At 44.7% G+C, this 23844-nt stretch overlaps 1 protein-coding gene across 6 annotated transcripts in view; it reads left to right on the forward strand.

Annotated features, from left to right (window-relative positions):
• The window catches only part of ARHGEF3 (Rho guanine nucleotide exchange factor 3), a 313864-nt gene that overhangs the window by 250134 nt on the left and 39886 nt on the right, over positions 1-23844 (forward strand). For 4 of the 6 annotated variants that reach the window (XM_042236047.1, XM_012099859.4, XM_012099858.5 and 1 more), the window contains one exon: positions 21568-21675. In XM_042236047.1, the coding sequence (XP_042091981.1) occupies positions 21568-21675 (108 nt within the window). Of the gene's footprint in view, positions 1-676; positions 20702-21567; positions 21676-23844 lie in introns of those variants that run through there. The other 2 variants (XM_012099860.5, XM_012099863.5) reach the window with 2 other exon arrangements.

A 23844-nucleotide genomic window follows, 5' to 3' on the forward strand; every position in this document is an offset into this window, starting at 1 on the left:
CACGACCCACAGGAGTGAGTTTTACAAACCTTCACTTGGGAGGGCTCTGGTAACTTCCGTTCTGTGTTTCTCAAGACCAAGGAGCTAGTCTTTGGCAGAATTCCGCATGCTCAGCACTGTGGAGGTGACACTGTTACTTCTGCAATTAGTCATTTTGCTTATCTGCATTAACCACCAGCCTTCCACATAAACTAGTAACTTGGAAGCTTCTGACCACCATCTGGATATTTGTAAATTGTGTCATTTTCTTAAGATACTTTGTGATTGCTTGTAAAATCCTGGACCAGTGCCACTATTTTCATAACAACCAAATGAAAATAAGTTACTGATCACAGGCGAATCTTACAAAGTCCTATGTACATGTAATTGTTACTAATGATGTGTGTGTGTTTGGAAGGGCTCCTTCGTTTGTGGTGTGTGTTCACACAGTTGCCTTCCATAATTTGTCAGCTCCGTTAATGGGTGCACGGCTCACATGAAATGAGGAAATTGCTGTGATTGCACGGCCATTTATCATTGTTGTGTTGGCTCATGGACTATTAGGAGTAAAGGCCAGTGGTTTCTAATGCCTTCAATTTTTTATGACTTGACATTGGTTATTAGCTAAGAAGAAGCTATTAGTCAAGAAAGGCCTCCAAACCTTTGGCTAGAAAAAGAACGGATCTTTTAAAGTCTAGAAACACTTGTGCCTGGTCCTTCTGTGTTTGGGTCATTGTGTCCTTTTGCAAGAAGGCAGCTGATTCTTAGTCAACTCAATTAATGGGAGCTAAACCAGAAACCTTAACGGTAAGTTCACTTTTTAAAATTTTCTTTTTCTGGCTCTTAAGATGAGGAGGAAAGGAGTAGCAAAACAGGCTTTTTTCCGGGGATTTATGAAACAAATAAACAAAGCCAGCCTTTAGGAAATGACCCGGGGTCACTGAATTAGAGAACCTGAGTGTTTGGGAAAGGCCTATTGAGAACATGGAGCCCAGTTCTCGTCCACTGCTGGGAACCTTTCAGTCTCGGTTCAAACACTTCCAGGAACCTTCCAAGCCTATACATTGCATCTTTGTTCATTGTGGATCATGAGAACATCTTTTCTTAATTGTAACATTCCTTTCTCAAGCTGAATATTATACAATGACACTTTATCTCTGTCAGTATTTTTTCTCTCCCTACTGTCTACTCCTATTCCACAAATGTGTGCTCACACTCGCACACACACGCACCCACACCACACTCCTCCCCCAGATGCCTGTCTTCTCCTGACTAGACATCCTGGTTCCTCTAACTTTTCCAAATGGGACATAACGTCCAAACTCTCTTCCTTGCTTGTTTCCATTGGACATCCTCAGTGACCTCTTGAGGATCGACCAGCCTAAAGACACTGTATGATGTTATATCAACAAACAAGATTATTTTTATATTTAGTGCACTTTTTAGACGAGGGGAGTAGACTGATAACATTGAAAAAGACTTTTGAAATAGAGATGACAGACAAAAGATTAATCTTTGTTATCTGCATAATTCATGGAGATATAAAAGAAGACTCCAAGATATCCATTGACTATTGGGTAAGAAGAGGCAGTTCACATTACAAAAGTAACATTATTTTAAAAGTTCACTGCAATAGAAATTATAGAAATGAAAAGGCAAATAATTTTAAGATGCTATTTCATACCTAATTGAGGTCACAAGTACTTTAAAGACATGATAAAACCCAAAGCTGGGGATGCTGCAGAGAAATAAAATACTTCTGTGTGCAGTAAGGAGACTTCTGTGCATATTAAAAGACAAAAATGGTTCTCATCTTTGCACCCAGCATTCTAACTCTTGTGGGAATAAAGCTATGTGTCCAGAGTTGTTCATAATGGCGTTATATGCAATAATGCTCGTGTTTTATGTTTACGCATTCTGTAGGTTTCAAAATACTTTTATATTCTTTGCCTCACCTGAGTATATTATATAACCCTCATTTTAAAGATAAGAATATACCATGAGTCAGAGAGATTCAATGATTTCCCCAGGATCACACAGCCAGGACTGGCAGAGCTGAAAGCTTTAAGTCTGATCGTCTGGTTCCAGGCAAGCATCCTTTCCTGCGTACTTATAATAGCCAGAAGAGCCAGCTACCTCTCTGACCTTTGAGAAGGAGATGGCTCCATGTGCCAGGGCCTCTGGGCCAGGGATCAGTGACATCATTTGAGCCATTCCACACTAGCAAACAGAAATACCCTAGTGTTCCTGAGAGAAATGAAGAGGTGGAAAGTTGAGCAGAATTATATAGATGATGGAACCAACGTAACTATATATGTATGCACATGTGTAGGGAAGTGGGGGAAGGGACCTTTCAATCGGAGCATCCCCCTTCCCGTCTCATTGTGATCACTCTAGCAGTGCTGCCGAGTGTTCTGATAGCAGCCTATTGTTTTCATGTGCGCTCTCTCCTTTGAATCCTGCACCAGCTTAGGGACCTGCACAAGGCACGGCCTGTGTTGGAAACAGAGATTCAGAGGGATCAGAAGGCAAGGCTAAAATGCTGGTCCCTCCTTGACTAGCCTTAACCTCTTGGCACAGCAGAATGTTGGCTTAAGCCAGTCATGTTCCTGAGTGAGGTTGGTTGTAAGCAGCACTGTTTCAGGCGTGTTCAAAGTGAACCACATTAAACTTAACCTGAGCACTGCATGCCTCAGCTGGGGGCCGGTGGACTTGTGGGCCCTTCCCTTGGCCCAAACTCCTGCAGGTCCAAGTGCAAGGCCTTGTGCTTAGTCACTCAGTCATGCCTGACTCTTTGTGACCCCATGGACTATAGCCCACCAGGCTCCTCTGTCCATGGGGATTCTCCAGACAAAATACTGGAATGGGTAGCCATTCTCTTCTCCAGGAGATCTTCCCAACCCAGGGATCAAACCTAGGTCTCCTGCATTGCAGGCAGATTCTTTACCATCTGAGCTACCTGGGAAGGCAATGTGAGACCCCTGTTAGAATAAACAGGAAGCCCACAAAGAAGAGACACAAACTTCTCTGCATGTAGATGACATCCCTTAAAATGATGTCTTTCTGAGCTCTGCAGATGTAATTTGCATCAGAAGTGATAATTAAATGGTAATAACAAATAGAGTATTCCCCCAAGGGTACTGTTTCCATAGATACCACTAGACCTGGCAACCTGATTGAATTAGATAAAACTTAGAGCCTATGTCAGGACCTTGAAAAAAAAAAAAAGTTAAATATTTACCAGTTGCCATACATTATCAGATTTGAAACTTTGGAGTCTTACTAGAGGAAGAAGCTGCAGAGAGAACAAGGAAACAGGCCAGTAGGCAGAGGGAGGTGGAGTTGGACAGGATGGCCAAAGGGACTGAGTGATAAAGCTTCCGTCTGTGCTTCCTGGCCCTGACACAAGGCCGGTGCAAGCTCCCTCCTCAAGCATGTTATCTTATATTGCAGTGCTAACGTTTCATAATCCCCCAGTGACGTAAGCTTGTCAAGAACGACCCCCGGCAAACAGAGGGACGATAGTTAAAGGTCACTGGTGAAGACGAGTGTTCTTATTTTTGACTTCACAGAGGTGGGGTGGGGGTGACCCATCTGTATCCTGTTAGGTTTTGGCCGCCTCGGTTCATTTTCTCACACCTCGGCAGCCATCCTCCTTGCTGGTAGGTGACAGCTTGGTGCTTCTGGGTGTGGTCTTGCAGAAGACCACTGTGGAGAAACCACGGTGAAGAAGGAAATAGACTGAAGGCGAAAAAATTGATGGTACATGACGTGTCAAGCACAGATGCATAGTAGCCTTCCGCCTCAGCTGTTTGATGGAGCCTTTTCAGAGAGCTTTGAAGGAGACAGCATCAGAAAAGATCCCTGATTTTCTCTTGTCAGTCTCCAAGTGTTTTGTGCCCAGGCTGTAACAGTTTAGAAGAGTGAGCACTGTTCTGGCTCAATATCAGCCTTTGATTTGTAGGACTCTTAAGTGCTCCCCTGAATTTCTTTAGCAGCAACTATTTCTAAGCTGGTTCTTAGAAGAGTTTCACTACCAGCTGGGAACAGGGTGTTAGCAGGCTCAACTTCCTGGAACCTCAGCATCTTTGTTGCTGAATGAGTAGACCGGGTTAGACCATTATTTCCCAGAAGATGGGTTTCATAACATTTGTGGTAGCTCAAACGATATAGGACTAGGTGACCCGGAGACAAGATACAAAACAGCTTTGAATCACTTTCCCTTTCCAGTTCCCTTCTGATCTTTCTCATTATGTGGAAGAGAAAGGTTCCTTTGGAGCTAGTGTCTTTAATGCCTCTCTGACACTTGCTAATTTCCCTTTTTAACAAAGCACGGGTCTCAGGCAGGCAAGCGGCTGTAACAGAAATTTAACAGTGGGGGTTTCATTTTTTAAAAAAGTAGTTCCTATTTATGGCAGCTGATAGTGCTTTTCTGTTTAAGACAGCGATAGAGTTGATTTTTACAATACATTTACTTAAATAAAAGAAAAAAGTGAGTAAGGAAACATTATGTAATTGCTCAGGCGACATGTGCATAGAGCAAAAAAATTGCCGTGATGAAACCAAGGGGGTGGAAACAGTGCATTGTCAAGTTCTGAGACCTTTCTAGGACTAGCACTCTGCCACAAAAATTTCCAAGTTTGGGTACAGTGACTTACAGACTAGAAACTTGTGCTTTAAGCATAGAACCCAGATTTCAGGTATTAAGATTTTTAAATAGATCAAAGCTGGCTTAGAATGTGACATAGAAAATTATTATGAACTAGTTGCTAGCCAATTAAAAAAAATAAGATTGGATTTCTATTCTAAGAACAAAAGCCTTTTTTTTTCCTTTTCAAAACTTCAAATAAAAGTTCCAAAGTTCCAACCAAAATCATCCTTTCTTCTTCCTTTTCCCCTTCACCCTAAGGGAAGGGATGGAGAAAGATCACATTTTAATTTGGGGCATCGGGTGTCATGGTTAGAAAGTTGGATTTGAAGGTCAGACTGAGCTGTACTTGAATCCCAAACTTGGCCACTTAGAGCAAGAGACCCTGCACCAATGACTCATCCTCCAAGCCTCAGTTTCCTCGTCTGTAAAATGAGAACTTCCAAGGGAGTTGTAAAGATGAAATGGGGCATGCTGGGGACGTCCACAGAGCAAGTGCTGCACAGACCATTAGCCACAACAGCATCTATTTTCGCCATCCATACGTTGAGCAGGAGCTGTGGATGAACATCCCTATCAAGTGATGTGCTGGGAGGTCACTTCTTCCTTTTAAGAAACATCCACCCAGTTTCCCATGGATCCAAGTTGGCACTGGGCGTTATTTTTGAAAAAACAAGATGTTCCAAGCACACTGGCAAGTTTCACATTTATCCCTGCCAGGTAGGATGAAAAAATTTAGTGTGGTTTTCTAGGGTTCCAATAACAACTGTCCCACAGAGGGTGTGGTATGAGCTCTGGGTAGCAAGGGACACTGCTCATGGGAGATGAGGAGTGTGTCGTTGCCCTAAAGGCCAGCCCCCACCTGACATGTTTCATCTGGGAACCTCACCCATGTTTGGACCACAGACAGAGACCCAGGGAAGGTGAGGAGGATTAGGTTGCTTTGGGAGTTTTTCATGTCGTATTCATTAACAGCACACTTTAATTATAAACAGGTTGTTTGTTAGAAGTTGGCAAAAAGTTGGACAACTAAAAATGGCTCCCAGTGCTGTTTGATTGTCAGTAAATGTTTGTTGAGACCAGACTCTACCTAGCTTTTTCTTTTTTTCTTCTTTCTGAGTTTAAAGAAAAGAAGGGCATGCTTTGACCCTCAAGGAATTTTCCCTTGAGTTTGATGAGGTCATTCACAACCCTAAAGTACTGGCAGTGATTGTCAATCAGTGGAACACTGGTTGGAAATGTGGCAGCCTCGGTGGGGAGTTTGGCAAATGGGGAGGGGAGGCAGCCCTGGGAGGGGTCATCCGATGAGCCCCCTGATGCTGGATGTTACCCACCAGTCCCCTGGCCTGCCCTGAACACCAGCTTGGCACCCGTGTGCCTGGCCAGGCACTCTTAAGATGTGGGGGGAGCACACAAAAGGCGTGCTGATTCCTGAATTTCAGGACTTGGACGTCGAACCAATGTTCCTACTTTTTCACCCTTTCCCTTAGTCCCTTCTGCCTCTATAGTCTTTGATTTCTTCAGGGCTCCTGATCCTTGGCTTAGGAAACAGCAGTGCTGTGGTTTAGAATCAAGTCTTGCAGAGAGTCGCAGCCTTGGGCTCAGTCCTGGCTCTATCACTCATTACCAGCTCTGTGACCTCAGGCAGAGTTTTTAACCCCTCTGAGCTTCAATTGCCTGGTTTGTAAAATGGGTGTATTAGTAGTACTAACGTAAGTGAAGTCAAGGAAATCATGCATGGAACATACTTTGACAAAGCCTGGCTCAAAATCGCCTGTTGGTATCATTACTGTGGCAGGGTGCTCAGTTGTGTCCAACTATTTGGGCCCCTGTGAACAGTAGCCCACCAGGCTCCTCTAGCCATGGAATTTCCCAGGCAAGAATACTGGAGTGGGTTGCCATTTCTTTCTCCAGGGGATCTTCCCCACCCAGAGATCAAACCCATGTCTCCTCCATTGCCAGGCTTACCGCTGAGCCACCTGGGAAGCCACTTATTACTATTAATGTAGTTGTTATTGTAAGAGGAATTTGCATATCCTGTCTGGGAAAGCTTTCAAGTCAAGAGCTGAACTTGAATTTCAGCTCTGCCAATAACTACTGGGTACGACTTGGGGCAAGTCACCTCACTTCTCTGAACACCTGCTTCCTCTTCTATAAAATGGAGCGATGGGCTTGCTGTGTGGAATAGATGAGAGACTGTGTGTGCCGGCTCCAGGCAGCAGGAGACCCCATGGGTCTTGGTACCTCCTCCTCCCCATCCAGGGTCTCCCGTTGGCTGCATAGGGCTTCCTTCTCTTCTTCTTTTTTTTAAAATTTCTATTGTTGTCTTTATTATTTTAATCCTGAGGTTATCTTTCTGTTTTTAAATTGAGGTTACGTTGGTTTACAACATTATCTAAGTTTCACGTGTGCAACATTATATTTTGACGTCTGTGTACACTCTTTGACTTCTGCATAGTCGCCAACAAAAGTTTCATCTCCATCCATCACCATAGAGCTGACCCCCTTTACCCATTTTTGCAATCCTCCCACCCTCTTCCTCTCCTTCTCCTCTTGACAAAATCAGAAGAGAATTACATCTGGGTCGGGGTGGAACGACCTATTTCCCTGTTTCTAGAAAATTGCTAGAAGCTCACAGAGTGACTGAACTAACTCAGTAGGTCGCTCAGGGTCCTGGCAGCATGTAGTTTACACAGCTGCAATTCTAGAGGCTTTGCTGGGCTGGGACAGCCCCTTGCCACCCCTCTGCACAGACCTGCTTTGTAAATTCAGGAGTGGTCCAGAGCCTGACCTCTAAGTGATGGGGCAGAAGGAGGGAGCACCTTCTGGTGAATGGGCCTTCCCCTCATCCCTGAGGGTGCTGGGGGATTGAGGAGAATCTGTCAGCTTAGACCCTCACCAGTCTCCCGGAGGAGCCCTTCCCTCTAGAGCTGGCCAGTGCTGGCAAGCTCATGGGAACTTTGCCCCTTTCTGCCACAGGAGCATTTGACTTCAGGAATAAAGAACATTTTTCTTTTACCACAAAACTGCCCTTGTCTTTCCTGGAAACTTTTACTGGCACCCCTTACCGCTGAATCTCCAGTGGCAAAACTAAACAACCAAATCACAGATTTGTATTTACTTCTTTTAAGTCAGCTGCCCTTTTTTATTCATTTGCCCTCATGTGTCTTTGTAATTGAAATGAACCATGTGTGACTGGGGTACAGGGCTGGGGCTTGTATGTTTTTGCCTGCTTTGTCAGTGTGATGCAGCCTGTTTCAAATGCACAGTCTTCTGAATTTTAATAGACTGTAGATAATGATACATCTGGTTGCATATTAATTGCTGAGAGTTAGAAATAACACATAATCACTGTGTTCCAAGGTTGCAAGTGTACAGCAGTGCGAGCCAGGGTTTGTTATGAGGCTTTGGAAAAATACATTGTTAGTGGGCATGATTTAATTCCTGTCGTTAAAAACGTGCTACAAAAGGAAAACTCTCAAAGTTCAGTCTTGTGTTCTGCATATGTGCACCAACACACACACACACACACACACACCTCCCAAGGAATAACATTGTGAAGCTATTCGTCTGCACTTGGGGAGTGTGGGAGCAGTGGCGAGGCCATACGACTCCGTTATAGATTACCTACCTGACAGTTTCCTGTACCTTATTTTCCTATAAACCATTGCTTGGTGGGTGGTAAGATGTCAGCTGAAAGCCAAAGCAGGAAAGTTTTCAATTTTAAGAAAAAAACCTTTTTTTCCCAATTCGGTCACTCCCCGGTGGCTGTGTGGCTGGTAGCTTTCTCCACTTTGAAGGATCAGATTTCAGTGTATCCTGTTCCCAGTTGAGAGCAGGCTGTTCTGTAACACCCAAGTGCAGTGTTCCCCAGTTCCAAGTGGAGGCATGTGCCGCGGAGGATGCACACGGACCAAACGGTTTGACGGGATAAATTGTGCTCAGAGGGACAGCGTAGGGTTACCAGGGAGCTCAGTAACTGCATTTTATGTGTCTCTCTGGAAGTCACACCTCTGCGAGGCTTGCAAACTGCTCCAAATCGCTGTTCGCATCCAGAACAGAAACCGACCAGGCAGCAAGAGGAGGGGGTCCACATTCTTTTCCTGCAGACCCAGGGCCCTTGGTTGGATGTTCCTTTTAGGTTTCACCTAGCAGCTGAATATAGGATCCCTCACCAGCCTCGTCTTCAGTCAGATGGCAGACCCGGCTGTCAGCGTTGCTTGCCTGTGACGTGTTTGCTCATCTCACATCCGCCTGGAACACGCTGTGCTTCCTTTGGGACACTGAGATTGTGAACTGTGCATCCTTTTCCATCCCTGTGCTTCTTTTTCCTCTTCTGGGAAGCTAAGATAATGCTGAGATTCAAGGGATGACAGGAGGATGAGAGAGAGAGAACAGGTCAGTGGATCTGTGCCTGGTGCTTTCTGGAAGCCAAAAGAAGCATGTTGTTTTGGGGAGTTCTACCTTGTACCTCCGACATGGCTTGAACACCTGGAATTCCTATCATTGCCTCATTCCAGATAGTACTGGGATCAGGCAAGATTGGAAGCCAGCTCTTCTAGCCCACAGTTCAGCAGTGTGGGCTGGGGAGGGGTAGGCTGGGAGGAGTTCCTTGTAGACTTGACCACCCACCCTACGTGGGTGCCCTTCAGCCCCTCAGGTTCTTATCTTGGGATTTCATGGCTGATGTTTTTTTCTACTTGGATGTAGCCTTGGATCTTGCCAAACCACTCCCAGTTTTGCTGTGTCCAGTCAGGGCTTGACTAAGCAGATGATGAAACTGCCGGAGGAAAGGGAAGGCAAGGATGTGGAATCAAAATATGGTCTCGTAGCAGCCCAAGTCCTCAGAGAGCAGGGCATGTCATTGGTGAGACTGTGGCAGTGACCTGGAGTGACAGCTCTGTCCCTGGGCAGGGAAGAGTCCAGTGCTACAGGGAATGAATGAAAGCGCAACCCTGTGGTTCCGTAGGAGCGCAACCCTGTGGTTCGGTAGGAGAGCCACCCCCACTTCACAGGGCATGAGACCAAGCCTGTGGAAGTTACATTGTTGACCTGAAGTCAGAAGGTATGGCATTCACAGGACATTGTCCTCTGGCCAGATAGGTCGGTTCATATGTTATCCTTAGAACCTTTGCAAAGAATCGTTTAGGGTGCCAGAGAGATAAGAACTTTGTCACTTGCAGCAGAGGCTTTCTGCTCATTCTTAAACACAGCCTCAGCCAGTGTCTTAAAGTGCCCTTGAGGTCTTTACATACCAGTTTCCAAACCCTGAAGCAGAGCTGGCATCCCGGTGCATTCTTCTCCCCCTACGCCTTCAACCCAGCCCAAGGGGAAGCCAGGGAATCCCTTTTACAGAGATGAACAAATACAGAATTTATATCCCACCCCATGGCTTCCAAGAAGTCAGTAGGAAACAACTGACTGAAACCCCAGAACCACAGAGCCCTTCCTCCAGGCCTGTGGCTGTAATTAGGTCACCATGTCACCTCCGGGTGACTTGTTGGCATCTACCAGTAATGTGAGGCTCTGACCCCATTTTCCAGACCTGTGGGCACATTTCTTCTGTGGCCTGCTTGGCAAAAAGACATAACCTGACACCAATCAAGAGAAAACATCTGTGCCTAAGGTTTGCTTCCCTGTAAGGGCCACAGAGGCTCAAGTCTGCCGGCAGCTCTCACACTGTTCCAGGTCAGACTCATAAAGTGCTTCAGCTCTAAACATCTGGCCCTTTCTCCTTGACAGAGTCAGGGCTCTGCTTGATGATCAGAAGGCGTATGTTGAGCCAGGGACCGCAGAGAGAGCTAAATATTTAGCTTCCTCTTTCTCTGAAGGTCTGCAGTGCCATGTCTGGGCATGACCAAAGTGAGTTTCAGGCAGTGGGCTGGCGTTCGCGTAAAGGAACCTATCGAGGTGAAGGTGTGCGTGTCTCCTTCTGCCCAAGGTTAAAGACTAGTAACATCCTGTGTAAGAGAACTTGAATGTGGTTTTCTGCTAAACTCCAATCTTCTGGGGCTATTTATTAGATGTGTTTAATCATGGGCCAATTTAACTAGTAGCAGACTAATAAAATAACAAAATTGGGCTTGCTGCCAGGACAAATGTTGACTTACCCTTATAATGTTGACTGAAACGAATAACTTTGAAAGTAATTGAGGAGTGAAACCTTAGCCAAAAATAGGGTGTCTGAAACAGTGGTTCTGTTTTATTTTACTGGCACTGCTAAGAAACTTTGTTCGTAACCTAGGCTGCTGCCCGGCTCAGCTCTTGGAGAGTCCCGTATTTTACTAAATTATTTTCCAAGATGTTATTTTGGTTTTGTTTTCTTTATCCCATAGAGCATCATTTAGAAAAAAATTAATAGCCCCATTGCAGAGAAGAACAGGCTTCTTTTCCAGTGTGGGGGCAAACATTCAACGATAATAGGAGGGATACAGATAATAACTTGCTTGAGGTCTTCTCTCAGAAGCGAAGTGATGTGCCAGGAACATTAACCCTCTCAGAGTCTGCAGTAAAATTAATTGCTCCTGCAGGGTACTCTGGATGAAATCCATCTAACTTGCCGCACACTCTCCTTTCTTTCATTCTGCCATTAAGTTTATATGAACATTCAAGAGTGATAGTGTTTTTGCCAGCGTGTGTTTTGAACTTGAAGGAAGCAGGGGAAGCCTGGAGGAAATGAAGCCAAAACAACCACATAAATTGTCATAAACCATGACTTCTTTCTCTTCTCATTTTTTACTTGCATTTGATGGGAGCTTTGTTTGGGGCTGGAACTGAGCGTACTTTCAGAGGCTCATGTCAGCAGTGTCTGAGAGTTCAGTCCAGCGTCCCCCTCTCAGGCTTTGGCCTTATGCATGGTTCCCCTAAAAGCAACCACCTAACAGGCTGACATTGGCCAGAGGCTGTAGGTGCTGGCTGGCTCAAGCAGAAGTCAAGGTGTTGACTGACTTGACATACAGGGAATAAGGACCATCTCCCCATCCTTAATATATTCAGTTTTACAGCCCTGAGAGTCAATGGTTCAGTTTGTGAATTTGCCCAGACCATCTTCTGATGTCTCCCTCATGTGCTCTTTTAGCATTTCCATGAGGGAAGACAGGAGAAAATATCAGATCCTCAATGCAGCAACTCCCTGTCTACAACTTGGCCGTAAGACTAAGCTAACTGAGAGTGTCCTGTGGATTTCATTTATCCAGACCTAGTCCCTAGTAACCAAAAAAAGAAAAAAGAACTACATTTTTTTTTCTTTGAAAGAAGGAAATTAGGCTGTTTTCCTTGTAGCGTCTGATGCAGAGAGAGTTGGACTGTTTCATCAAAAGGGAAATGGAATCTCCATTAGTGCACAGTGTGAGGCAACTAGGCCTGCACCTGGAGAAGATAAGCAAAAGGGTGTGGCCTCCACCTTTGCAATTGGCCCGGAGGAGGGTGTCAGGAGTTCTTCCTAGAGCTGTTCCTGGTGGTTTGTCAGCGTCCACAAAGCCTGTGGTCCATCCATTGAGATCACCGATAAGCATCTCTAGGGGAAAATTATAGTTCCATGTCTGAAGACCTTTTGTTCACCTTGAGGGTGAGCAACCAATAATTCTGAAATGCCTTTGGCCTAATCAATGAAGCCAGGTTTCCGTTGGAATTTGGCCCTCATTATTTGCCTTTTAACTTCTGGTAACAAATGATACCAGGTCAGTTAGCTGCATGCCAGGGAAAAGAAAACATAACAACAGCAACAAAAATTTTTAATGGAAATTTTGGAGTTAGAAACCATTATTTCATCACTGCCTTTTTCTCTTTTGGAAGAAAAAAGATGAAGTCCCTTGCAGGCTCCGAAGATGCTCCCTGTCTCATTCCTACAGCCCCGCTCCTCTCGCTCAGACAGCTCTGTGAAGGCCTCCTCACTGGCGCCTCTGTGTCCTGCACACCCCTGTGGTCCACTGTGCCCTGCCTGCTGGCCACGTTGCCTGCCCCACTCCTTGCCCACTCCCCCGAGGCTAACTCTCTCAGGTGCTCTGCCTGGATCAACCTTCTGGTTTTCCCTTTTAGCCGGGAGACATTCCCCCAAGGGTGATACCTGTACGCTTGAGTGAAGCCACTTTGCATATGCTGGGTAAACACTTACAGAACTGAGTTTCAAAGAATGCACATAGTCCTAAAGTATCTCTTCCATTTCTGTGTAATAATTACAAAGGGAATAATAGTAACTTTACTATGGAGGAAATTTTCTAGCAAATACCTTTCACATGGCTGCTGTAACAGAGTATCACAAGCAGGCAGGCTTAGAACAACAGAGATTTATTTCTTACAGTTCTGCAGACTAGAAGTCAAAAATCACAGTGTTGGCAGGGCCATGCTCCCTGTGACTTCTGCAGGATAATTCTTCCTTGCCTCTTCCTATGGTGATTTGATGACAAAATAAAATGAAAGGGTGGGATGGCTTTGGCAACAGGAGGTGTCATAGGAAGTGAGAACAGAAGAATATTTGTGGTGACCTAGAAGTTTTGAAGGGTGAGAATCTTGGGTATTAACTGTAAAACAATGTAAACCACAAGGAAAGGGGTGGTAAAGTCAAGACAACTATAAAGAGCAGAACTGATGATCAGTAAGGACGGGAGCCCTCAGCCTTCTTAGTGGAAGACTGGGCTATTGTATGAAAGAAAAGAGTGGATTCAGGAGGCAGGTGTAGGGAAAGGAAAGCACCTTCACAAATTAAAACCAATACAGTGGAACAGAGGTCTCTTCTGATGGGCAGCCTGATCTTGAATGACCCCTGTTTTCTCTGTATATTTCTAAGACAAAACAGAGTTGAACTCTACCAGATTGTTTTATATTGTGGAGCTGAGTGATCAGGAGCCAGTTGATGGGTTTCTTTTCTTTCCTTTTTTTCTTTTTTTAATCAATTTGTTTATTTTAATTGGAGGCTAATTACTTTACACTATTGTGGTGGTTTTTGCCATACATTGACATGAGCCAGCCATGGGTGTACATGTGTCCCCCATCCTGAACCCCCTCCCACTTCCCTCCCCATCCCATCCCTCTGGGTTGTCCCAGTACACCACCTTTGAGTGCCCTGTTTCATGCAAGTTGGTAGGTTTCTTAATGAGAGCAAATAGTAGCCCAGTCGGTATTCTTGCCTGGAGAATCCCATGGATGGAGGAGCCTGGTAGGCTGCAGTCCATGGGGTCGCTAAGAGTTGGACACGACTGAGCGACTTCACTTTCACTTTTCACTTTCATGCATTGGAGAAGGAAATGGCAACCCACTCCAGTATTCTTGCCTGGAGAATCCCAGGGACGGGGGAGCCTGGTGGGCTGCCGTCTATGGGGTTGCACAGAATCGGACACGACTGAAGCGACTTAGCAGCAGCAGCAGCAGACTTCATGGAATCTTGACAGCCATGTTGGTGCCTCTCCAGGGGGTGTCCTACCTTTAAGTTTAAATTTTTCAAGGTACCTCTCTCTATTCTCAGTTTCCCAGCCTCCTGGATCTGGCTCTATTCTGGCCTATAGCAGTTGAGAATGATTTAAATTCAGTAGTGGGATTTTTTTTTTCCATGTTACCAGGTTTCTTCTACTTACGTCCAATTCTAGATGATGTCTGCCTGCTCGGTATCCTTTGTCCGATTCTAGACGATGTCTGCCTGCTCGGTATCCTTTGTCCGATTCTAGACGATGTCTGCCTGCTCGGTATCCTTTGTCCGATTCTAGACGATGTCTGCCTGCTCGGTATCCTTTGTCCGATTCTAGACGATGTCTGCCTGCTCGGTATCCTTTGTCCGATTCTAGACGATGTCTGCCTGCTCGGTATCCTTTGTCACTAGACAGACCCTCACTAACAAGTAAAGTAAAAATCTCAGATGGCACCTGTATGTGCCAGGTCAGCATTCACTAGTACATCTGCAAAACTGTTTTCTGTCCATTGAAGTAAATCTGTGTATTGTGGGACATTTTGACCAGGCATCATAGGCAGGACTGTGCATACTACGTCTTTCGCCAATCTAGGGTTGGTCCCTAGATTTGCCAGTTGCCACACAAACAGTCAGACACAACTGAGTGACTGAACTCTACAACAAAACCTGGAATCCATGCCATTTCCCACACAGACCCTTTCCCTGGCCCCATATCGCTTTGAAGCAGATCCCAAGCATTGTAACATTTTACGTCCCTTATTCATGGTATTAATGGTCCAGGAAAGTTTGTGTTATGTTCAGGATAATTTGTTTGGAAAGCTAAGAATAAAATGTAGTAAGATATCGTTCACTCACATGAAAGGCGAGTCAGAGATACCCTCTGCTTACGAGGAGAGGACCCTGCGTCCTCAGCTGCAAGGAAGGGGTACAAATCAAGCCTTTGCTGTCAGGCAGAGCCTGAAGACTATCTGAGTGTACCTGTGAGAGACGCCTTGCTTGGGAGTGTCATCTCTGGGTATGTCTCAGCAGGAAGCTGAGGCTGAAGGCCACTGGCCCAGGACATGACCCATATGAAGCCAGCAGTGGTACAGGGCAGTGGTCAGCCAGCTATGGCCCCTGCACCAAATACAGTCCACTTCCAATGGCCCTAAAGCTATTTGTTTCAGTGGCAGGACATAGTATTGCCCCCCCTCATCTTAAAAAAAATCAGATTTTTTTTTTTAAAGACTCAGATTTCTAACTTTTATTTTTAACTCAGTAGTACTTGGAAGTAGAGCTCAGGATCAAAACATTGTAAATGTTGCCTGATGTACTAAAGATACTATTAGAAAACAGTATTTTGGAAATTAATTTTCTAGAATCTTCTACATACAAATGGCTAACAAACACATGAAAAGATGCTCAACATCAGTCATTATCAGAGAAATGCAAATCAAAACCACAACGAGGTACCATCTCATGCTGGTCAGAATGGCTGCTATCCAAAAGTCTATAAACAATAAATGCTGGAGAGGGTGTGGAGAAAAGGAACCCTCTTACACTGTTGGTGGGAATGCAAACTAATACAGCCACTATGGAGAACAGTGTGGAGATTCCTTAAAAAACTGGAAATAGAACTGCCATACGACCCAGCCATCCCATTGCTGGATATATACACCAAGGAAACCAGAATTGAAAGAGACACGTGTACCCCAATGTTCATCGCAGCACTGTTTATAATAGCCAGAACATGGAAGCAACCTAGATGTCCATCGGCAGATGAATGGATAAGAAAGTTGTGGTACATATACACAATGGAATATTCAATTCAGTTCAGTTGCTCAGTCATGTCTGACTCTTTGCGACCCCATGAATTGCAGCACGCCAGGCCTCCCTGTCCATCACTAACTCCCGGAGTTCACTCAAACTCACATCCGTTGAGTCGGTAATGCCATCCAGCCATCTCATCCTCTGTCGTCCCCTTTTCCTCCTGCCCACAATCCCTCCCAGCATCAGAGTCTTTTCCAATGAGTCAACTCTTCGCATGAGGTGGCCAAAGTACTGGAGTTTCAGCTTTAGCATCATTCCTTCCAAAGAACACCCAGGACAGATCTCCTTCAGAATGGACTGGTTGGATCTCCTTGCAGTCCAGGGGACTCTCAAGAGTCTTTACTCAGCTATTAAAAAGAATGCATTGAATCAGTTCTAATGAGGTGGATGAAACTGGAGCCTATTATACAGAGCAAAGTAAGTCAGAAAGAAAAACACCAATACAGTATATTAATGCATATATATGGAATTTAGAAAGATGGTAACAATGGCCCTATATGCGAGACAGCAAAAGAGACACAGATGTAAAGAACAGTCTGTTGGACTCTGTGGGAGAAGGCGAGGGTGGGATGATCTGAGAGAATAGCATTGAAACATGTATATTATCATATGTGAAATAGATCGCCAGTCCAGGTTCGATGCATGACTTAGGGCGCTCAGGGCTGGTGCACTGGAATGACCCTGAGGGATGGGATGGGAAGGGAGGTAGGAGGGAGGGTCAGGATGGGGAACACATGTCCACCCATGACTGATTCATGTCAATGTATGGCAAAAAACACCACAATATTGTAAAATAATTAGCTTCCAATTAAAATCTTAAAAAATTTCTAGAATCTTCTGTAGTGCCCTCTACTGAGCAAAATAGTTGATTGAAAATTGGAGAATCTCCAACAAAACTCCTGTTCCTTTTTCTAATGAACAGGGGGAGACTAGGGGGCCTCAGGCCCTCAAGAACAGTTTCTGTATTTTTTAATGGTTGAAAAAAGTAGAAGAATAATACTTTGAGACATATGAAAATTATATGAAATTTGAATTTTAGTGTCTCTAAATGAAAGCTTAATGGAACACAGCCACATTCACTTATTTACATACTGTTTATGGCTGATGGTAGAGATGAATAGTTGTGACAGAGGCTAGACAGCCCTCAAAGTCTAAAACATTTAGCCATCTGTCCCCTCACTGAAAAATATCAGCAAACCCTAAAGTAGGGCATGGGCTCTGGAGCCAGCCTGCCTACATTTAAATCCTAGCCATCTTTTTTTAGCTTTCCCTGTCTTTAAAATGGTGATCACAATAGTGCTACCTTGCGGAGATGTTGGGCTTCCTTGATAGCTCAGTTGGTAGAGAATCCACCTGCAATGCAGGAGACCCCGGTTCAATTCCTGGATCAGGAAGATCCCCTGGAGAAGGGATCGGCTACCCACTCCAGTGTTCTTGGGCTTCCGTTGTGACTCAGCTGGTAAAGAATCCGCCTGCCATACAAGAGACCTGGGTTCAATCCCTGGGTTGGGCAGATTCCCTGGAGAAATGAAAGGCTACCCACTCTAGTATTCTGGCTTGGAGAGTTCCATGGACAGTCCATGGGATCTCAAAGAGTCAGATATAACTGAATGACTTTCATTTTTGCAGAGATTTAGGAGACATAAATTACTAATTATCTGTAAAGCATAGAGAAGAGTCCCTGCAGTGACTATGCACTCATTATTCTTAGTTAGTACTGCTAGAGCTTCTCCATCACTCATAGATCAAAACTTCCTGTTTAAAACATGAGGATGATGAAAGCCTCCTAGAGGGTTCAGGGTGGGTGACACATGACGCCTGGATGTGCAATTCCCAGCATATCTCCTGTCTCACAGATGGAGCCCCAGAAAGGATTCTTGGTGTTTCTAAACATTTGAAGGACATTTAAAAAAAAAAATCACTCCATCAACTCATGGACAGAAGCACCTGCTAGCACAGTCGTTGCTCACCTCTCCCTAGCTCCTGGCCAGAGGTAGAGCATCCAAGAGCAGTGTTGCCCTGCAGTAGAGTGGTCAGTTCTGCATTAAAGGCTGCATATCTGGGCCCTCCTGGGCCCTCCTGGGCCATGTTTGTGGCTCAGTAAAACCACAGTGTCAGGGAAGCTACAGAGGTGATGTGGAAGACCCTTCCACTGTTCTCCAACCCTACTCTGGCTGCAAAAATGAGATATGGGAGAATGAGTGGTTTCCTATATGCTGTGTCTGTTAGAATGGAACCTTCTTTTTTTGAGAAATAAAAATAGTCCCAAATTATATTGATATGATAGGCATTTTCTTACATTGCATACGTTGTGCTTTGGTTTTTATCTCTTAGAGGGAAAAATGAGGAAAGGACAAAAACTGTATCCCCTAGGGAAGGATTATTAAAAATATATTTAATGAAACCTCACATTAAAATTAAAATTATATGCAGTGCTTTATTTGCTTTTGTTTGTAATTCAAGCACAAGAGACTTTTAAAATTGCTGAATCAATTCCTTTATATAAAAATATGACCTGTATGTCTTTCTTCATCCTCTCCTTCCTTTCTTCCCACCTTTTCCTTCTTTTTTCCCGCTTCCTTGTCCCCTAGAAAGATAAAGAGAAAATATTTGATAAAAGTCAGTACTCATTCATGATAAAAATTCACAGCTAACTTAGCATGGAAAGGAACTGCCTTACTTAATAAAGGGTATCTCTTCCATCCACTTAGCAAATATAATACTTAATGTGAAACCTTCATAATAATTACTTTATAATTAGGAATTAGACTATGGTACTCAGTCTCCCAGCTTGTAACCAACAACATACAGATAGTCCTAGCCAGTGCAATAAGATAAGAAAAAAATAAAAAAGCTGTGAGATATGGAAAACATGTAACAAGACTGTTATTCAAGAAATACTGCCCACACTGCATTTTTCTTTTTTTCTTTTTTTTTTTTTTAACCTCTTTAGTGAGATGCCCTCCTGTTCTGTCTTAAAACTGCAGGGTGAGGGTATAGTCTGCACTTGAAAGTGGGTTTAGCAGTGACCTTGCCCAGCTTGGTTTGGCAGCTGAGTTGTTGGATTAGGGAGCTTCTGAAGGTTGTGTTCTGTCATCTCTCTATAAAGCCGAAAAGCATCCCTGGAATTGTATTTGCTGGTTCTCAGTACAGCTATTTAACTGGAATCTGGAAACATTTTCCCCGAGGGCTCTTTTTAGACAGCAGTAAAATGTAGCTGGAGACATACGGAGTAAATGGAAAAGAAAAATCAAATTAGGCCAAGAATGTTTGTAATCTCCTATTCTCACTGAAGCCCTCAAGGAGAACACCATAATTCATACTTCACTCATGTGGGTCAGGCATAAAGCCCTCTCCATAGATCTAATAACCTGTAAATGTTCTGGTTTGAAATTGCACCTGCCCACTTTGCTGGATCAAGTACATCGTGCAGCAGTGGTTTCTGTTTCGATTGTTCATTACTTGGGAATGTCACATTGCCAGAGAGCAGCCCAGAGTTTACTTCCAAATGGGTGAAGCCTTAGGAAGGGAGTTTTAATTACAATCTCATGTAGCGACACTGGGCACAACCTGCAGAGGGGCCGACATTTGCACTGTGCATGCTTCTTACAGCAGTGCAGAAAACACGCAGCTGACTGGCTCATGGAAAAAGGGCAGCAGAGTCAGCAGAGCCTTAGAAAAGTGACACAGCAAGTGAAACAAAGCCGGATCTTCCCTCATCCCACCAAGCATGCAAGGCTCCCTGCTCCCTTTTTAAAGCAAGATAACCCAGTTGGCATTTGCCCTTTAAACTCCCCAATTTGATATGGAACCTGTGTCCTAGGAGCTTTAGCCATTAATAAGAGACCTGGGAGTCAACGGGCTCTGAGGTGTGTGGCAGGAGTATATGAGACCGAATCCTGCTCCCCTAGGAAAGCCCTCTTCTTCTCACTTGCTGCAATGCAGTTTGTGCCGCCAAAGGTGGTATATCAAAACTCTGGCATTTTCAGCCAAAGCAGGAGCCATTTAGAAAAATTCAGGGGATGCTCAAGAGGCTGTGCGTGCGTGCAAGCATGCGTGTGCATGTGTGTGTGTGTGTGTGTGTGTGTGTGTGTGTGTGTGTGTCTATTCAGTAAGCCTGCCTGTGGTGCAGCTCTGACGTAAAAAATATTTTTAAAATCCTCCTCTGGGCACAGATACTCAGGAGCCAGGCACTGGACAGGGAGCATCCTTGAAGGGCACTGTCACCTGAAAACAGAGGGGCAATCGGATCTTTGTCTTCAGCATTTACATAATTATAATGTGATATTGCTCGTGTTGAGAGATTCATCCTTTGCATTTTGGAACTAAGCCTTCCTGGTGTTCGGAGAATTGCCTTCTGTCTGTTCAGCTCAGCATGCCAAGAGGCTGAAGAGGTCCCTAGCAGCCCGGATGCATTCTCTGTTTTGGGAAAGTATTTGCTTCAAGAAACCATGAAGTCACTCCTGGCTACATCGTGGAATTGTTTTGTGCTTTTTAAACAGCCTTTAGATTTTTTCTATTTGCCAGAAAGGTTGGGTCTGTTTCAGAGGAATCTTCTGTTTTCTAAGGCTGGCAAGGGCATAAAATGACATGAGAGTGTCTTGGCAGAACTCGAGATTCAGGCAAGATTTTCCCAAGCACCTACTATGTTCAAAACACCTTGCAGGGATATTCTAGAGAATCTTAACTCTCAAAACTTTGAAGGCAATGGCTGAAAAAGAAAGATGAACACCTGGAGGCTCCCTCTGGAAATGGTTGAGTTTCGCCACAACCACTGGCAAGTGTGGCTTTTTCCATCAAAATCTGGTGTCTTCATGTGCTGTCCAGCATCTCCCGCAGGTCAGATGGAGCTTAGGAAGACAAGGGTAACTGTTCTCTTTGTCAAGTGTTTTGTCTGTCATCCCTATCTTTTCCACAGCCTCTTGTTTTTATTTATGTAACTCTGATCTGCAGAGTCATTGGTTTAGGTAGGCTCCCCCACCCATCAGCTTGCTTTGGGATAACTTGCAGATTTGCACATGTTTTATGTGGTGATAATTTTCATAACTTGTGGCTAGGTATAGTATAAAAACTAGTGCTCGTGGTAGGGTTTTCTCTCTGTATATTTTCTTTTTGCTGTCTAGTTGTTATTTATAAGTATTAATATGTGCATTTCAAATATGTGGTAGGTACAAGAGGCTTTCTTAACAGCCTAGTAATAGAATAACTTCTTTAAAATATTTTTTTAATTTGGTGTACTAAAAGAGTCTTTGTGCTTTGGAAAAGCCATTGCATATTAGAAATTTGGACAGTGGCTTCAGGCAAGGTGGAGAAAAGGTTTTTTTAAAAAGATGAAACCAGAAGCATCAAAAGACAACCGCCCAACAAGGTCATTGGATGGGACATTGGAGGCAGCTTTTGTCTGCAAGAGGGGTTGGAGAGAGTGATTCTTCTAAGTGGGAGCCTCTGATTTAAAAGCCGTCAGACACTGTTGGGGTGAAGGAATTTGCCTATTTGCTGTCTGCTCAGAGACTGCCTCTGTTGACCCTAACCCACCCCCACCCCGACTATTTACCCTTTCCTGGCTCACCAGTCACCTTCACACAGCAGGAGTGAGATGAATACCATTTTCATTCTCCAGAGTGGTATGCAGCCAGCCCCTCGTGGCGTGAGACATGACTGTGTGGTGGAGTTACAGTCTCTTTGGAATTGACCTTGACAGTTTCCTTTTTTTTTTTTTTTTTAACCCTAGGAGCCTAGTAATAAACGAGTCAAACCTCTTTCCAGAGTCACATCCCTCGCCAACCTCATCCCACCTGTGAAGGCCACGCCGTTAAAGCGCTTCAGCCAAACCCTGCAGGTAAGGACACGGTGGGCTCATGTTTGCAGAAAACCCTGTTGTGTGGGAGGAGACACCTCTGTCCTAGCCAGAACCTCCCCTGGTTTCAGTCTGACCTGAATCAATGCTTATTATTTGAGTAGAAGAGAGCAAGTGAGCAGACTGGAAGAGAAAGAGGTATTTTAAAGTTGGTGTCAGACAGAGTTCTTCAAGGTGTAACTGGAGGCATCATCTCTGTTGGGTCTTTCCTCACAGTTGTGTTTCAGAGACCCCATCCAGATGTACTTTCATAGGTATCCATTTGGTCCTAAAATATCTATGGGCCTCCCAAGAAAACCAGCGCCTGACCTCAGATGGAGGGCAAGAGAGCCTAGTGGCTTCGACGAGTGGCTTAGAGCCTCGCAGCATGTGAGAAGAAACTCAGCCCGCCCACTCATTTCTTATGGCCCCAGAGCTGAGAATGATTTTTGCTTTTTAAATTGGCTGCGGAAAAGCAATCCAAAGAGTAGTATTTCATAACCCATGAAGATGATTTGAAATTGCAGTGTCTGTAGCTGCAGTTGTGCAGGCACACAGGCGTGCCTAAATGTCCATGTGTTGTCTATAGCTGCCGTGGCCCTACAAAGGCAGAGTCAAGTAGCTGTCACCCCGACCATATTGCCCACAACACCAAAAATATTTGCTATTGGACCCATTACAGAAAATGTTTGTTGCTCCCTGACTGAGGATAAGGGCCTGGGAGTAAAGTATCTCACTTCTGGGCTTGACTCTGTCCCTCAAAGAGTTTGTCCCCTTGGGCAGGTAACTCCACACCTCTCTAGGTCTTGCCATTATTCCATGTGGGTACACTGGGCATGGTGCTGCCAGCTTGTCTAGAGAACCGCTGTGAAGACTTACAAAGTAATATGTTTCAAGGACCTAGCATGGTTCCTTGGCTCATGGTTCGTAATCACTGACTTCCTAACTAGTTAAGGTGTAAATATTAGCTACTGTAAAAATTCTTTGGTTAATTCAGGTGGTTGTAGTTCTTATTCATAACCTCCTGATAAAGTTTATCTTTTAAAGTGAACATTGAGGTTTTTTTTTTTTCCTTTCCCCAAAGGCCTTGGGCACCCAGTATGATAAAAATCCTTTCCCTATCATGAAAAGGCTCACCTTCTTCAGCTGAGTAGACTTGAGTCTGCCAGTTCCTTACATGTCCTGAGTACTTTTGCTTAGCAATATTTTTTATCTTGACTTTCTGAGTTATTAAGAGAGTTGTGGGCCAGCACCCAAGGCATATCCCAAGCTATGGAGACCAATGATTTGAGAGCTGTTTGAAGTCTCCCTCACCCGCTCCTGTCCTTGCTGTCACACCCAGCAGCCCAAGCTCTTCCCCCCTTTTTCCTGTCTACCCCTCAGTGCTCATCCCCTGCCCTGCGCATCCCTCTGTTAGCTCTGCTAATACTTCCTCTGAATGAATCCTCGTCTCATTACCAATAGGCTTGGCTCTGTGCTGGAACCTCTGGGCTCCTGGCTATCCCCTGATCCCCTTTGTGGGGGAACAGAGGAGGAAAAAAAAAATAAGGTCATCCTGGGGAGCCAGATGAAGGGCTTTGAAGCTCATGAAGAAAAATGTGTTTACCTTCTCTCCCTGGTGACCAGTCTCTCAGCCCTCTGGCCAAGTTCATCGCAGGCTTCCCCTGGAAGATTCATCACTGCCCTAGCCCCGCACATCTGGTCTTTTGCTGAGTTCTGCTTTTCAAAAATTCTTCAGCCTGTCGATTGCCATTTCACCCTTTCCTTTCCATCTCAGTGGTGGTGGCTCGAGGTCACCGTAGTTACTTCCTCCCTTGATTACAGTCTCCATGTTGCCCGCCATCTCTTCCCCTTGTCTCTCCGAGGACAGTCCACCCTGTGCCCCAGGAAGGCCTTTGCTCACTCCGCAAGCATTTAGGCGGGCTCTACTCCCTGCCCTCATGTCACTTACATCCTAGATAGGGTTGCCTTCTAGTCACATCTGGCCCTCGGTTGTGTTTTGTTTGGCTGCACGTTGTTGTGAGCTCACATTTAGAAATCAAAGGAGTCCTTGTAACAATCTGGACTTCTGGCTTCTTTTGAGGAATTGGACCACCTAGCATGCTGGGCCTGTGTTCTCACATGGCAATTATGAGCCGTACCTAAGTAGCCAGTCAGCATTCACCTACAGAT

This window comes from Ovis aries, chromosome 19 (assembly GCF_016772045.2).
Source record: "Ovis aries strain OAR_USU_Benz2616 breed Rambouillet chromosome 19, ARS-UI_Ramb_v3.0, whole genome shotgun sequence".
In the NCBI taxonomy this organism is placed as follows: Eukaryota; Metazoa; Chordata; class Mammalia; order Artiodactyla; family Bovidae; genus Ovis; species Ovis aries.